Here is a 13,841-nt window from a genome sequence, read left to right on the forward strand (position 1 = left end):
CGTTTTTTTTAAACATATTGTCTTCACCGCAGAGAACTGTAGCGACACGACCGCACTCTATGAGAGCTGGCGATAAAACGTGCCACACCCCCTCCCGTTAAGCCTCCTTCCGATTCTGTTCCGACGACATACGTGTACGATGCTGTAAACGTACGTCATCGGAACGGAATCAGAAGAAAATTTGATGATGCACACGTACGTCATCGGAATGGGTTAAGTATACACGTCTCCGTCCCACCCACTCCTCCCCCTCCTCCGCCCACCGCCCACCGCCCCCCCACCATTCTCGTCTCCCGCACCCCCAGGGGCTTCCGTGGCCAACCAAAATACAGTATGTCCCCACCGGCCGCCACTGCCCTGCGGACACTCTAAGGCACAAGGTGCAAGGCGGCTCTTACCAGACAGCGGCAGGACTGGCAGTCGTGGACCCACGTGTCCCCGCTGCGGTACGTCACCTGCCCGTTATGGCTCTGGCAGTGGCTGGTGATGCGGTTGTCGCACTCGGGGCAGCAGAAGAGGTCCACGTTGGGGTTGTCGCACTCGCACATGGTCCGCCGGCAAAACACCTGACCGTTCTGCGTGGGACACACGGGCGACGGACGAGCGGCCGTGAGATGCCAGAATCGATGTCGTCTTGTCCACGTCCGCGTTCGCGCCGTCCCATCCGTGTCGTCGCGTCTGCGTTGGCCGTCTCGTTGGAGCTGCGGGCCAGACGCTTTGGCGCCTTGGACAAACGGTGCCCATCCCGAAGGCTCATGGAATTTAAAACGTTGAATGTTCATGTCGATCTATGGATGGTCTGCCAATTTATTAAGGGCAAATATTTACCACGTGTGATACTTTGCACTGCTGCCGAGTAAACGTTCAACAGGTGAGAGTGACACAATGGAAAGGCAAATGTAACAAGTTAAAATGCTGGTAACTACTCATAGCGCAGGTGACAGCCAGTCCAGGTCAAATCTACAATGCAGGTGAGTTACCCCCGGTAATACCCAGCACAGGTTAGACCCAGGTAAGTAAGCACATGTAGGTAAACAGAGGTGAGCTCCATCGCCGGTGAGACTCACCAAGCAGATAAACAAACACAGGTAAGTAAGCCCAGGTGAGAACCATCCCAGGTAAGTAATCACAGGTAAATAATCATGACAAGTAAGCAAGCCCAGGTGAGACCCACCACGCAGGTGCACACGGAGCAGCGGTCGCCTAGCAGTGTCCACACGTGACCATTGCGCTTGGTCTGCCCGTCGTGCAGACACTCCCCGCTGCAGTGCTGCCCGCTGGGGCAGCGGCAGTCGTAGCTGCCCTCCAAGTTCACGCACACCGTCTGGTTCTGGCAGCTGTGCCGCCCGGTCACGCACTCGTCAATGTCTGGTGAGGGAGGGAGGGGGAGGGAGGGAGGGGGGAGGGGGGAGGGAGGGGGGAGGGAGGGGGGAGGGAGTGGGGAGAAAGGGGGAAGGGGGGAGAAAGGGGGGAGAGGGAGGGGGAAAGGGAGGGAGGGGGAGAGGGAGGGAGGGAGGGAGGGAGGGGGGAAGGAGGGGGAGGGAGAGAGGGGGGGAGGGAGGGGGGAGGGCGTGACACACACAGACACCTGTCAGTGCGGCCAGAGAGGACTTGTAACAAAATGCAATGACGAGGCTTTCCTTTAAATGTGATGTTACTGGTAGGAACCTCCTGGGTACACCAGCCCACAGGGGATTATTGTGTCCGTCCGTCGTGCAGGGAGGGGCTGGGTGGGGAGGGGAGGGTGGGGAGGGGCTGGGTGGGGAGGGTGGGGAGGGGCTGGGTGGGGTGGGTGGGGCTGGGTGGGGGGTGGGAGGGTGGGGAGGGGCTGGGTGGGGAGGGGCTGGGTGGGGAGGGTGGGGCTGAGTGGGGGGTGGGAGGGGTGGGGCTGGGTGGGGAGGGGCTGGTCACCCCGTGGTGCCCTTATAAAACTCAACGTTTAACCTACTCACGCCGGCTTGTGCCCGCCCTCACAGTCGGGCATATTTGCGGAATACACCACGCCGCCGTTGACCCTAGCCATTGACCGAGCAACTCAACGTTCCTACCAGCTCCCTCCGCAGGGATGTGTTAAATGCATTGTCTTTGAAACGGATTGGTCGACACCAGAGACAGCCTTCTTTAGGGCCTAGTCTCAATCAGTGTTAGACCAAATGACACCCAAAGGCGACATGACTCCCAGCAAAAGGTTTCTGTTTGGTGTTTAAACATCTTAACACCTGTTTTATTGCCAGAAAGGGTAAACACCCCATTCTTATACTATGCGTGGAGCTTTGCTTAGATAATCGAGACAAATTTCGTCGGATCGTTTAACGTGACCTAACCCCCCCCCCAAAAACCTCTCGTCACGAATCAATCGCTCGACGCGTTCGCCCCTTCGGGGATTCGATTCATCGACGACCCCAGCGGACCGGTGCCGGCTGATTCGGTGGCGGCGTCGCGTCTGACCAGTGCAGCTGTCCCCGTTGAGGGCGAAGCTTCCGTTGTCGTGGTACCCGGCGCGGCACTCGCAGTGGAACCACCCGGGGAGATTGACGCAGTGCGTGTTGGGGTGGCACTGCGCAATGCCGACCGCGCACTCGTCCACGTCTAAGCGAGGAGACAAATCACAAGCCGGGGGTTGGGGGGGGAGGCGGTGCGGTCGCTTCATCCAAACGTCGCTTCACAAAAACAACAACAAAACGCTCGTCAAAAGAAAAGCACTGCAATATTCAAAGTGTATCGTGACATGTCTGAAAAAAACGCACACACACACATTGCCAAATGCCTCAACACTTTCCGGCGATGTGTTTTTTCACTCTCTCTCTCTCCCTCCCTCTCGGCAGTTTGCTTTGAAACGGATGTTTTTCACCCGTATTTCTTTATTCACGTCCCATTTATAAGATGCACTGCCCGACTTTGCTTCCGGCGCGGCAAGGCGATAATGGGATTGATGCGAGCGAAGGGATTTGTGTAAAAGCGGGCGAGACGCAGTGGGAGGCGCTCACGTGGAGGAGCTCGGAGAGAGACAGAGAGAGAGAGAGAACGAGAGAGAGAGAGAGTGCGCGGAGATTTCTAACATCAAACAAAAAGGACGATGGCAGGGCGAGAAGAAAAAAACCGCACGCGGCTCGTCGCGTAATCCACACTAAACCCTGAGAACACAAGGAACTTGAGACCGGCAAAGCCCTCCTAGCTCATCGGGGAATCGCTCTTGCCCCGTCGACGCTCCAGCGAGCTCTGCAGCGCGAAGCGAAACCTCCTTTAATTGAATTACGCCGCTAATTAACGGCGCCCCCCCAAAAGGACGGTCTCCGGCATCGTGGTGGAACGCCGCACGGAACAACGGGTTCCCCGTCGCGGGCCCGAGCCTCAAGGCCCGCCGTTTAATGTTGCCGGCGCTGCGTTTCCCGTGCCAGGTAGAAGTTTCGTTTACCTTTGTTCACGCTCATCCCGTCTAGCAGGACAAGTTTTTTTTTGTTTTCTTGCTGCATTGAAGCCACCTGATCGTGCTGACGCTGCCCGAGTGTTGAGTTTGAGGAGGGTGGGCGCACACTGAAGCCGGACGAGTCTCTACTATTGAACGCAGTGGGCTGCTCTCATTGTTAGCAGCCAACAAAGGCGATGAGTTAAGATCCCTCAAGATAACTTGGGTTCTATTGCGCGAGAGGAGACGACTTTGTTGAGATGAGATTGGGGACCGTTTGACGAGCTGAGAGCAGCCGGATGAGAGTGTCCTATTTATGGAAGTTTTACTGCTCTGTGTGGATCAGGAATTGACGTTCGTAGTTTTGGGGCCGCATTGTTCTGCTGTAAAGATATTTCTACTGACACATTTTCTCGAAGGTACGCCCATGTTGGACATCGGTGAAAAAGAGCTTAATAATAGCTCATCGGATTCCTCCAGTCTAAATAAAGATTCTGGTTATGATACTGTTGGGTTTTTTCGGTAAAGTCACGTAGGTAAAAATAAAATAAAAATTAATAATAGAAATAAAAATATTTATTAATACAGTAAATCTAGCTGTGACGGTCCCACCTGATGACGGAGACTTGTGTTGCCTTCGAAACGTCGTGATTTATTATTTTATTTTTATTTCTATTATTACTTTTATTAATTTTAATTGTATTTTTTATCTATGTGACTTTTAAGTCGACATTTAGAGTATTCTTAGGTTAGTTTTGAGATGAGGAGAGATGAAATCAATGTTCGGTGACTACTACTGGACAAAAACCACAAATTGTGGGAACTTATACGCAGACAACAACAACAGCAACAACATTGCCTAGACAATGCCCAGGCATTGTTACATAAATAGTAACTTAAACTTAACAGCTTGGGTGAGAAGTGCGGACATGGGCCTGGGGGCTATGGGCTGAGAGGATGCAGGAGAAATGGCCCAGCACATGAGCTTCGCGTGTGATTTGTCTAGATGCATGTGTCTTACGGTTGTTCGTAATTCAGCTACGATAAGTCGACCTTTCATTAAACCGTGCGCCTTCCAGTAAAGGCTGTGTGTAAGTTAATTAATTCAGTCGCTCCGAGAAAAAGTTGGCCCATTTTTAATAGGTTGAGAATGTTTTTCTCTTTCCGTAGGCATTCTCAACAATAGATAACAAAGTTCTATTTTCTGAACTTCAACAATACACATGTTTTGTGCGATAAAAGTATTGTGACGAGATTGACATTTTAAAATCCCATTTGGCAAAAATGGCCTTCAGGGTTTATTGGTTGCAGATCTGTGCATGTAAAAAAAAATTCTTAAATATAAACGGCGTACTATTTGTATTCGGTGAGCAATAATCCATCTGCCCCCACAGGCAGCAGATTCAATTATTTGTCATAATTCATCGTCATTATCAGATTCTAAAGTGTATTTTTTTTGAGTATGTGAAATTTGTAATGGTAGCAATTCACATATATATATAAATATATACCGTATGTATACCTCACAGAGGATGGCTTTACGACATAAGAGATTGGTGCCAGAAAGATGTGGCACGACTTGAGCATATTGTCTCAAGACAGAAGAAAGTGGGAAAAATTACGAAATGTGCAATGGACACCTACGGGCGATCTGCCCATGGTTCGTGATAATAATGATGTGATGATGATATCGTGTGTGATCCAGTCACATACTATCACGAGAAAATAAGGGCGAGGTGCAGCCCTGCTATTTTGTTTCTTCGTGCCACTGCTGGCAGAAGGGCCTCCAACTAGGGGAGGATTTTAAAAGAATAGATTCCCAAATGCACCATTCAGTGCATGCATGGTGAGCGTACAGATCGCCTTTCAATCGACAAACAGAGGCCTCGTCACGTGCACGTTTGAATAATTCTGCCTTTTACGAATCTTCCAGAAAATAACAAACACAAAATAATCTCAACTCAGGCCATCGGTGCACGGTGGAACACAATTGCTGCGATACTGCTGGTGGCACGAGCAAAAATAACAAAAAAAACTACTTAACACGACCATCAATAATACTGCCCTAAAGGGGCTGGGATTTTTTGTTTTGGATCTAACACGCGACGTTTATTGCAGGCAATGGCCTTTCCTCGTGGAGACTCTGCAACGGTCCCGTTTATGAGTCGCCAACGTGTCCGCACGTGTGTAACTCTCCAGCCCCATGCGCAATTGCTACGTAAATTAGAAGCAGCAGACGCCCCGCGCTTTCTATTGCCAAGCTTAGCCCCAGAGCCAGCACCGGATGAATTATTTATGCAGGTGGCAGTTGGGCGCCTATAGCCGTGGGCTGTGCGCCCAGCCACGTTTATTGCACAGCGGCAGTTGATGGCGCTGTTTCTCTCACTGGCTCATAATTAACAAATCATGCGAGCGGTGGCGTAGGGTAATGGTGGTGGGGGGGGGGAAGATGCATCGTGTCTGCCCGGTGTAAATTTGGGCTTAATTTGCGGCGCTGTCTTCCCTGTAATCACAACCAGGGCAGCACCACGCACTCACTCATTGCTCGAGCCAGTCGTGAAATATTTCATTAGCGAATTTTGTGGGCGGTCCAAATGCGCGTTTTTCAAACTGCAAACGACCGCACGTCCCAACGTCCGCCCCATCGTCGAAATGAGCCGTTGCGCGAAATCGTCAATCAATCAACAATCCACTGATCCATCAACGCATTTGCCATAGAGCCCCAGAATGACAGGCCACTGGGATAACGAGCCCCCCCTTTGTAAAGGAGACCTTGGACAAATACAATGAAAAAAAAATTCACGGAGGGAAAAAAAAATCAGTACACTCAACAATGGGTCATTACGGCTAACAGCAGACTAAAGCCTCAAGAGTCAGTCCACTGTTGGATGAAGGCTTCCCCATGCCGTGTCGGTAGTGGGGGTGATATTTTACTGATCCTAGGGTGGCCACGACCAGGTCAAATACCACTCGCCACGACGGCAGCCATGTTTTGGAATCAAACTCAGGTCACTAGGTTCATTTCGCAGTGTGCTTTTGACGATACGATTATAATATTCCACAAACAAACACACGTAATGTATGACAGTAACCAATGATATATATTTTAAAAAGACACTGGGGCATACGATGGCAAATACACACACCACTGGCTGACGGCCTCCAATTGGGATGAACTCCATCCCTTTGTCCTTTAACGCAAGTAAATACTTTGACTCTAACTTGAATTTCGATTTAAAGCTTTCGTGACTGCAGGGATTCATCTTCTTGGTTTTTTCGGTAAAGTCACGTAGAAGGGAAGTAATAAAATAATAAAAATAAAACATAATAAAATTAAACAATTCTCACGACGTTTCGGCCACAACGCAAGCAGCCGTCCTCAGGTGAAGAATGAGACACTTCAAGTTAGGAACTTACATATAAGCTGGGTTGGGGGTGGTAGAAGAGCGCCTTAACAAAAAGAATGTGCATATCAAGATGAGTTTAGCATATACATGGGAAATGCGCAGGGGGCGGGGGAGCTTCAAAGTCATACCATGCCCACGCACTATGCAGGATCAAGAGCACCAAGGGGGGGTGCAGGGATTAGCATTAACAAAGGTGTTGTTTAGTTACTGCAGCTACATATCATTGGCATTCCTTTCCTTTGTTAATGCTAATCCCTGCACCCCCCCTTGGTGCTCTTGATCCTGCATAGTGCGTGGGCATGGTATGACTTTGAAGCCCCCCCGCCCCCTGCGCATTTCCCATGTATATGCTAAACTCATCTTGATATGCACATTCTTTTTGTTAAGGCGCTCTTCTACCACCCCCAACCCAGCTTATATGTAAGTTCTAACTTGAATATTTACGATAATGGTGGTGCACCGTGCCATGAACCCAGTGAACCGAGATGCATTCCCGTTCATGGCGAGCATCAGTTGTGATTGATGTCCGCAATGATCTCTGCTCGCCTCTCTTCTACAACCCACACTGACCAACATGGTGAAGTATGGTCAAACATACTCTTTGTTTTTTTCGGTAAAGTCACGTAGGTTAAAAGAAAACAAATATATTATTTTAACCTCCGTGACTTTACCGAAAAAACGAAAGAGTATGAATCCTTGCAGTCACGAAAGCTTCAATTCTAGAATGGTCAAACAACCCCAATGACTGCCAACGTCGTTCGGGACGCTTTTATTTAGCAGTTGATTGAAAATGGGCTGCGAATGATTATTTATGAAAGGCGATCATGGACATATATAACTGCTGCTTTATGCTTACCGTTAAAACTCGTGAAGGAAAACGTTTTAAAATGACCTTTCATGTTGAATATATTCCACATGGTAATATGCCTGATTCCCTCTATTTAAACCAAGGTCTAGCCGATATATGTTTGACTGGTGGTGTCATGTCTTATTAACAAAGACGCTTTTGCTTTACTCTGGAAGCAATGCCTCATTTGCATTTGTCAATTAGTTTAGTCTATGGAAGCGATACACGACCATGGATATTAAATCATGGCAAAGTCGTGAATATTTGTCAGACGACAGAAGTGTTCCCTTGAACACGACAATGGCAGTCAACCAGAACAATGGCAGACCACATACAATGTGGAGAACATCGGACTGTATTGTGAAGTGGAATGTGCTGTCCCATTCACCATACAGCCCAGGCCTGTCACCATAGCTCCTCGGATGCTTCCAGGATAAATACAGATTATGATTCTGATGTTGATCTATTTGGCATATCGAAACAATAGCCTGTGTAGGAACCTTTTTTTAAAATGATGATACTGGTGTGCAGGTGCTGTTCCGTAAATGGTCACGTGACAGAGGTGCACAGTGACCCCTGGTTCCACAAGCACGCAGAGAGGGCCGGAGCGGAAACTTGCAAAATAGCCAAATGTTCACGATGTTCCCATTTTACTTGGTTCTTTCGGTAAAGTCACGTAGAATGGAAATAATAAAATAATAAAAAAAAGAAAAATAATAAAATATTATTTTATTATTTCCATTCTACGTGACTTTACCGAAAGAACCAAGAAGATGAATCCCTGCAGTCACGAACGCTTTAAATCGAAAGATATTCCCATTAATGAATTGTCTAACATTTTTACGGAGTTCAACACGATAATAATTCAGGAAAAATAGGATACATTACTTTTGGGGAATCCTTCACACACTGGGCAAAGGGGATTCAAATAATGTGATTATAAGTATTGTCGGGAAGTGAATTCTTATGAGGCATCACGATTATTTGGTGATGCTGCATCGGCACTGATGTAAAAGCACAATTAACAAAACAACTCAACACACTCACCAACAACAATGCCTGAAATGAAAACAAATATATGTAATTGGTGAAATTTTGGTCAATGGCTCCACTTCACGCATATATATATGATTTACAGTTCTCGAGTCCAGATCCAAATGCCCAATATGCCAAGCAGCCAGCAACAAACAGCACGAATGAATAACAACCTATTACTATATTTTGCCACTGGTAAAGGAGGTCTCATAGTGTAAATGCTTACCCCGAGCTCTCAATACTCTGATAGTGCGCTGTTTTTGAGTTGTACGCCTTTTGGCGTCATCTGGTCCAACACCAATGGAGACTAGGCTCTAAGAAAAGCTGTCTCGGGTGTGGACCAATCAACTTCAAGGACAGTGCCTATCATTATCATTATCAGAGTTGTTTTTTTTTGTTTGCATTTTGACTGCTTGTGTTGTGGTTATTGCAAACATGATGCCTTGTGTCAAGGTGTCAGTTTTTGTACCAGTTGAATGAAGTTGTAACAGATAAAAGCAAATACATATCTAGGATTGAGTAAGGTTATTCTAAGAAACGTTGGCAAAGAGCCGATGTGGAGGGCATTCCAAAAATGAGCAGCGTGAAGAAAGATACCAGAAGGAGAAGAATGTACGGTGGTCGATCACGTACGTAGTATGTTGAAATACTTTCGCACCGAATGTAGCCAACCATCCCAATCGAAAGTGCGGGGAAAAGACAACGTACGAAACACAAAAATACGTCCTAGAGTTTTAAATTTAGAAAATTAGTTTTCAATTCAGAAAATGAGTCGAGATGAAAACGGAGCATCACACAACATAGGTGGTGTTTCTACAGGGACACGTCGGAATATTCACAAATACTTCCCATTGCTAACTGCTCAGCTGTCACATCCAATCTGGGTGCGTGCGTTCTTGACAATGGCCTTTAGCTTTTTTACATGGAGAGCTAAAAGCATGGCTTTCTGCAATTTTTACTTCGCATTAAAATGCAATGAAGTGATACAAAAATAAAGCTGCTCACGAATTACTCATTACACATTCCTGTCCGAGCGAACCAAAATAATGAAAAAAATGTCAACTTCACAGAGAGAGAGAAAACGACTCAGGGGCGTGAAGGAACCACGTACAAGCAGGCAGGCGGCAGCCAGGCAGTGAGCCGGCGACAACAATTGCCCAAGCTCTGCGGTCCTCTATATAAGTGAAGATGTGATTGGCCGATTGATGAGTGTTTACATTTGGGGGGAAACCAGAACACCCGGAGAAAACTACGCGTGCCAGGCGGGCAACACTCTATCCCAAACAGATGGAACAGATAGAACAGATGGAGTACACATTTGTTGCACTGTCTTTTGCCTGGCGAGTCAAGGTATGGTACCTGGTCACCCACGGGAAGGGAGCTTCAGAACATTTGTGTAATCCACCAACCCTTGCCTCAATAGTGCTGGATTGCAGGCATGCGTAGCCACCACCGGCCAGCTAAAATAAGTATACAAATATTTGATTTGGAGCTTTCGTGATTGCTGGAATTACTCTTTGGTTATTTCGCTAATTTCTCTACCCCCCCCCCCTCTCTGTACCCCCCTCTCTCTCTGTTTAAGGCCTCGGCACAAAGGCGTTGTTTATCTGTGTGCCTATGTGTGTGTCTTTCTTTGTGTGTATCTGTGTTATCTCTCTCTGCTTATGTGTCTGCCTATGTGTCTCCGTGTCTGTGTTTTGTCTCTCTCTCAAATTTAGCAATGTTTGGAAGAATGTAATCAACCAGGTAGGGTGTTGACTGTTATGTTAGCCGACTCTCTGTGTTGTATTACATTATATTTATAAGTTTACGAGGTTTTGTTTTCTCTTTCATTTGTACCTGATGATGATTGCTTCTGTTGCAATCGAAACGTCGAATGCTATTATTCAATTTATTATTTTCTCTTTCTACGTGACTTTACCGAAAGAACCAAAGAATAAGTATAAATCTTCTTGGTTCTTTCGGTAAAGTCACGTGGAATGGAAATAATAAAATAATAAAAATAAAACATAATAAAATAATTCTCACGACGTTTCGGCCACAACGCAAGCAGCCGTCCTCAGGTGGAGAACAGGTCTGTCGAGGAGACAGAGTCTGAATGACAAGCCCCAGGCTTGGAGCGACTATTTAAGCTGGGATAGAGGGGGCGATGAGTATAAAAATAGACTAAAATGATGGTGCATCCCGACCTGTTATGTTTAATTATTATACTAATTTAAAGCCCAATGTGTGAACCCACTGCTGGAGACAATACTTCACCATGCTTGTCAATGCGTGTTGACAAAGGCAAGGGTGGGAAGGGGGGCGCGAGGGGGGGGGGGCTAGGTCCAGTTCACATATCACTTGCCGCTGATATTCATTGTGGCCGGGCATCAAACTCAGGCTTGCCGCGCGGTCCGCTAAGCAATGCGCCACCGCTCCCCCCCCCGTCTGTTTCGTGGCGTCGTGTTGAATCTTGATTTGGCTTGAATATTTCTGTTGCACCCTTGTGCCACGCAGTACGGTCCACCAATCAAAAGAAACCTTTCAAGTCACCTCGCACATAGAAGCCCGCAAGTATGGCATTTGATAGCGCAGAAACGATAACATCCTTCACAAGTTGTTTTTTTTTTCCCGTCAAATGTGTCAGAGTTACTTTTCTCTCCATTTTTTTTGCGTCGTAATTTTTTTCGTGTTATACTTTTAGGACCTTCATACAACGCGAACAGTATTCTTTATTAAATGTCAACTGTAATTTGAATATGTTAATGTTTGGGCGATGTCGAAGGAAGTAGAAGCAGAGGCATCGTAACAGCTTTGTCACTGTCTCAGAATTTAATGTCAGAGCAATTAGCCTTTCACGCTCTGACGGAAACACAAGCCATCTCCTCACTCGGATTAGTTTTTTTTCTTATTTGCTTTAACCTTTGTTGCAACTTCGCCGTCCTCCTGAATCAGCCTGGCGGTCGCCCTCGCACTCAAAAGCATTGCCTCGGAGATCTAAAATATGTTTGCACGATTAAACCACGGCTCCATCCTCGCAGAAGCAATCAGTTTGAAATATTATAATAATTTTTCTTTTTACACCCGCTGTTTGTATGCATCGCACGCGGCCAATCTGCTACAGCACAATTGATGGCTGCGACTTAACCCTTAACCCGACAACCCTCTTCGTACAGAGATTACATTAAAATATATCGATAAACGAACTCGGCGCAGGATCCCTCTGCTTGGCCGTATCATTTCAGTGCTGTTACTCATGAACACGTTTGACAGGTTTTTTTGTTTTGTACCCTGGCACTGGAACGCAAGGGCTTTCACAGGCCAGGAGAACTGCGGCAAATTTGACTAAACCGAGAGCCACGGGCTTGGGTTCATTATCTCCTTTGGATGAGAAACAACTTTCGGGGTTTGCGCGCTCATTGCTGCCAGTGTCCATTGCGAGGCACGGGACCTTGCACCCATCTCTGAATGCACCACAACCGAGACGGTTCACATCGTATCATGTCACTGCTCTCACCATTGGCTCTCCGATGTGTGTGTGTTTGTGGTTGTACCGCATGCTGTAGGTCGACTCAGCCTCAAATGAGTACCTGGTGCGGTGTGTAAACATTGCCACTAGGGAGACAAAGGCGGTCGGGCGTGGTGCTGGCCACCCACCCCCTCGTGTACCGTTCCGGCCTTCATAGGTGCTCGCTAACAGTACTTGTCCCTACAGTCTGTTAAGGCTATACAGGGGATCTTTTCCTCTACCGCATGCTGTTCGGCATGATGTCCGACGTTTCGCCTCGCCCGCTTCTTCGGGAAGTGATCTGAAGCTTCTCAGGACGGGCGGCGAAACGTCAGACATTTGTAACGGACGCCGGGCGGGACAACACGAAAATCACATCGTAGATACGACGTAGCCGTGTTTGCTGTGGCATGCACGCAAAGACGCTGTCACTGTGCGCGGTGACTTCTTACATTGGCTGCAGACACCTCTCGGTTTCAAGTGAGAGGCGGTGTGAAGTCGTTAATGGAAAATAAACAATTGCAAAAAAAAATATTCGAAATAGCTAACAAAGTTAAGCTTCAATCGTCCCTGCTTGACGAAGCAGACGGTTCATTACAAAGCACACTTGCTGTGAAGGCATATCGAGGAAGCAAATGAAACAACAATGAGTTAATGAGTTAATGAGCTAATGAGTTAATGATGACGTCACCCTGCTGCTGCTCTATAAACGTGTAATGAAGGCCATCTAACGGAGATGGGCTTAAGATTTTGTTATTTTGTTTCAGAAAAAAACAACTTCACAGCACACACGATACCCGCGATTATGCTGAGAAAACGAGCACTGACATGAAATGCCTTTGAAGCAAATGTGAACATCTCGAGAAAACTGCAATAACAAGAGTTGTAAATAAGCGTGTAATGGTAACAATGAAAGCCTACTGATGGCGTTTTTGTGATCATGTACAATTGAAGAGTTTCTTTTTGCACTGCGCTCGCAAGGGTTATTTCTGCCTTCTTGCGAACGTCATCACTAAATCATGGGAACACGCGATGCCACTTAGGGGAGGGAGTGCGTGGTGGTGCTCTATCCATGTGCTTGCTGCTGTGAGCACCGAGGCGGGGAGGTCATGTCCGATTTCGCGACAATCTCACGGAACACATCCCGCACACATTTCCATCAAAAAGGCCGTTTTCAAAAACCTCAACCGACTATGGCGGGGGGGGGGGCGAGCATTTTGGCGCAGTGGTTAGTGCACTGTGCCCCAAAACCAGGCGACGTGAGTTCAATCCCGACCTGCGCGCCCAGTCACACTTTCATTCCTTGTCCCTTCTTACTCCCCTTCACTGGAACAAACTCCCGCAGCAGCACACGAAACAGTCACCTTGACTCTCACCTGCTTCCTTTCCTGCTTTAAAACAATCCCCATCTCTTCTACTGCTACCAACCCCTATCACTACCCCAACCCCTATCACTGCACCAACTCCTATTACTATCCCAACCCCTATCACTACCCCAACCCCTATCACTACCCCAACCCCTATCACTACCCCAACCCCTATCACTACCCTTCCTGCTACTCCCTAACCTCCACCCCCAGCTATAAACACATTCCTGCGGAGGGAGCTGGCAGGAACGTTGGGTTGCTCGGTCAATGGCCAGGGTCAACGGCGGCG

The 13,841-nt window shown here is 47.5% G+C and overlaps 1 protein-coding gene across 1 annotated transcript in view; it reads right to left on the minus strand.

The window, feature by feature from the left end:
• Positions 1-13,841, minus strand: part of NELL1 (neural EGFL like 1) — a 114,110-nt gene that overhangs the window by 7,650 nt on the left and 92,619 nt on the right. Inside the window, exons 16-18 of the mRNA XM_078863702.1 lie at positions 2,449-2,589; positions 1,175-1,368; positions 399-575 (exon numbers count right to left, since the gene is read on the minus strand). Coding sequence (XP_078719828.1) covers positions 399-575; positions 1,175-1,368; positions 2,449-2,589 — 512 coding nt within the window. The remainder of the gene's footprint in view (positions 1-398; positions 576-1,174; positions 1,369-2,448; positions 2,590-13,841) is intronic.

Source organism: Lampetra fluviatilis, chromosome 16, assembly GCF_964198595.1.
Source record: "Lampetra fluviatilis chromosome 16, kcLamFluv1.1, whole genome shotgun sequence".
NCBI classification, from domain to species: domain Eukaryota; kingdom Metazoa; phylum Chordata; class Hyperoartia; order Petromyzontiformes; family Petromyzontidae; genus Lampetra; species Lampetra fluviatilis.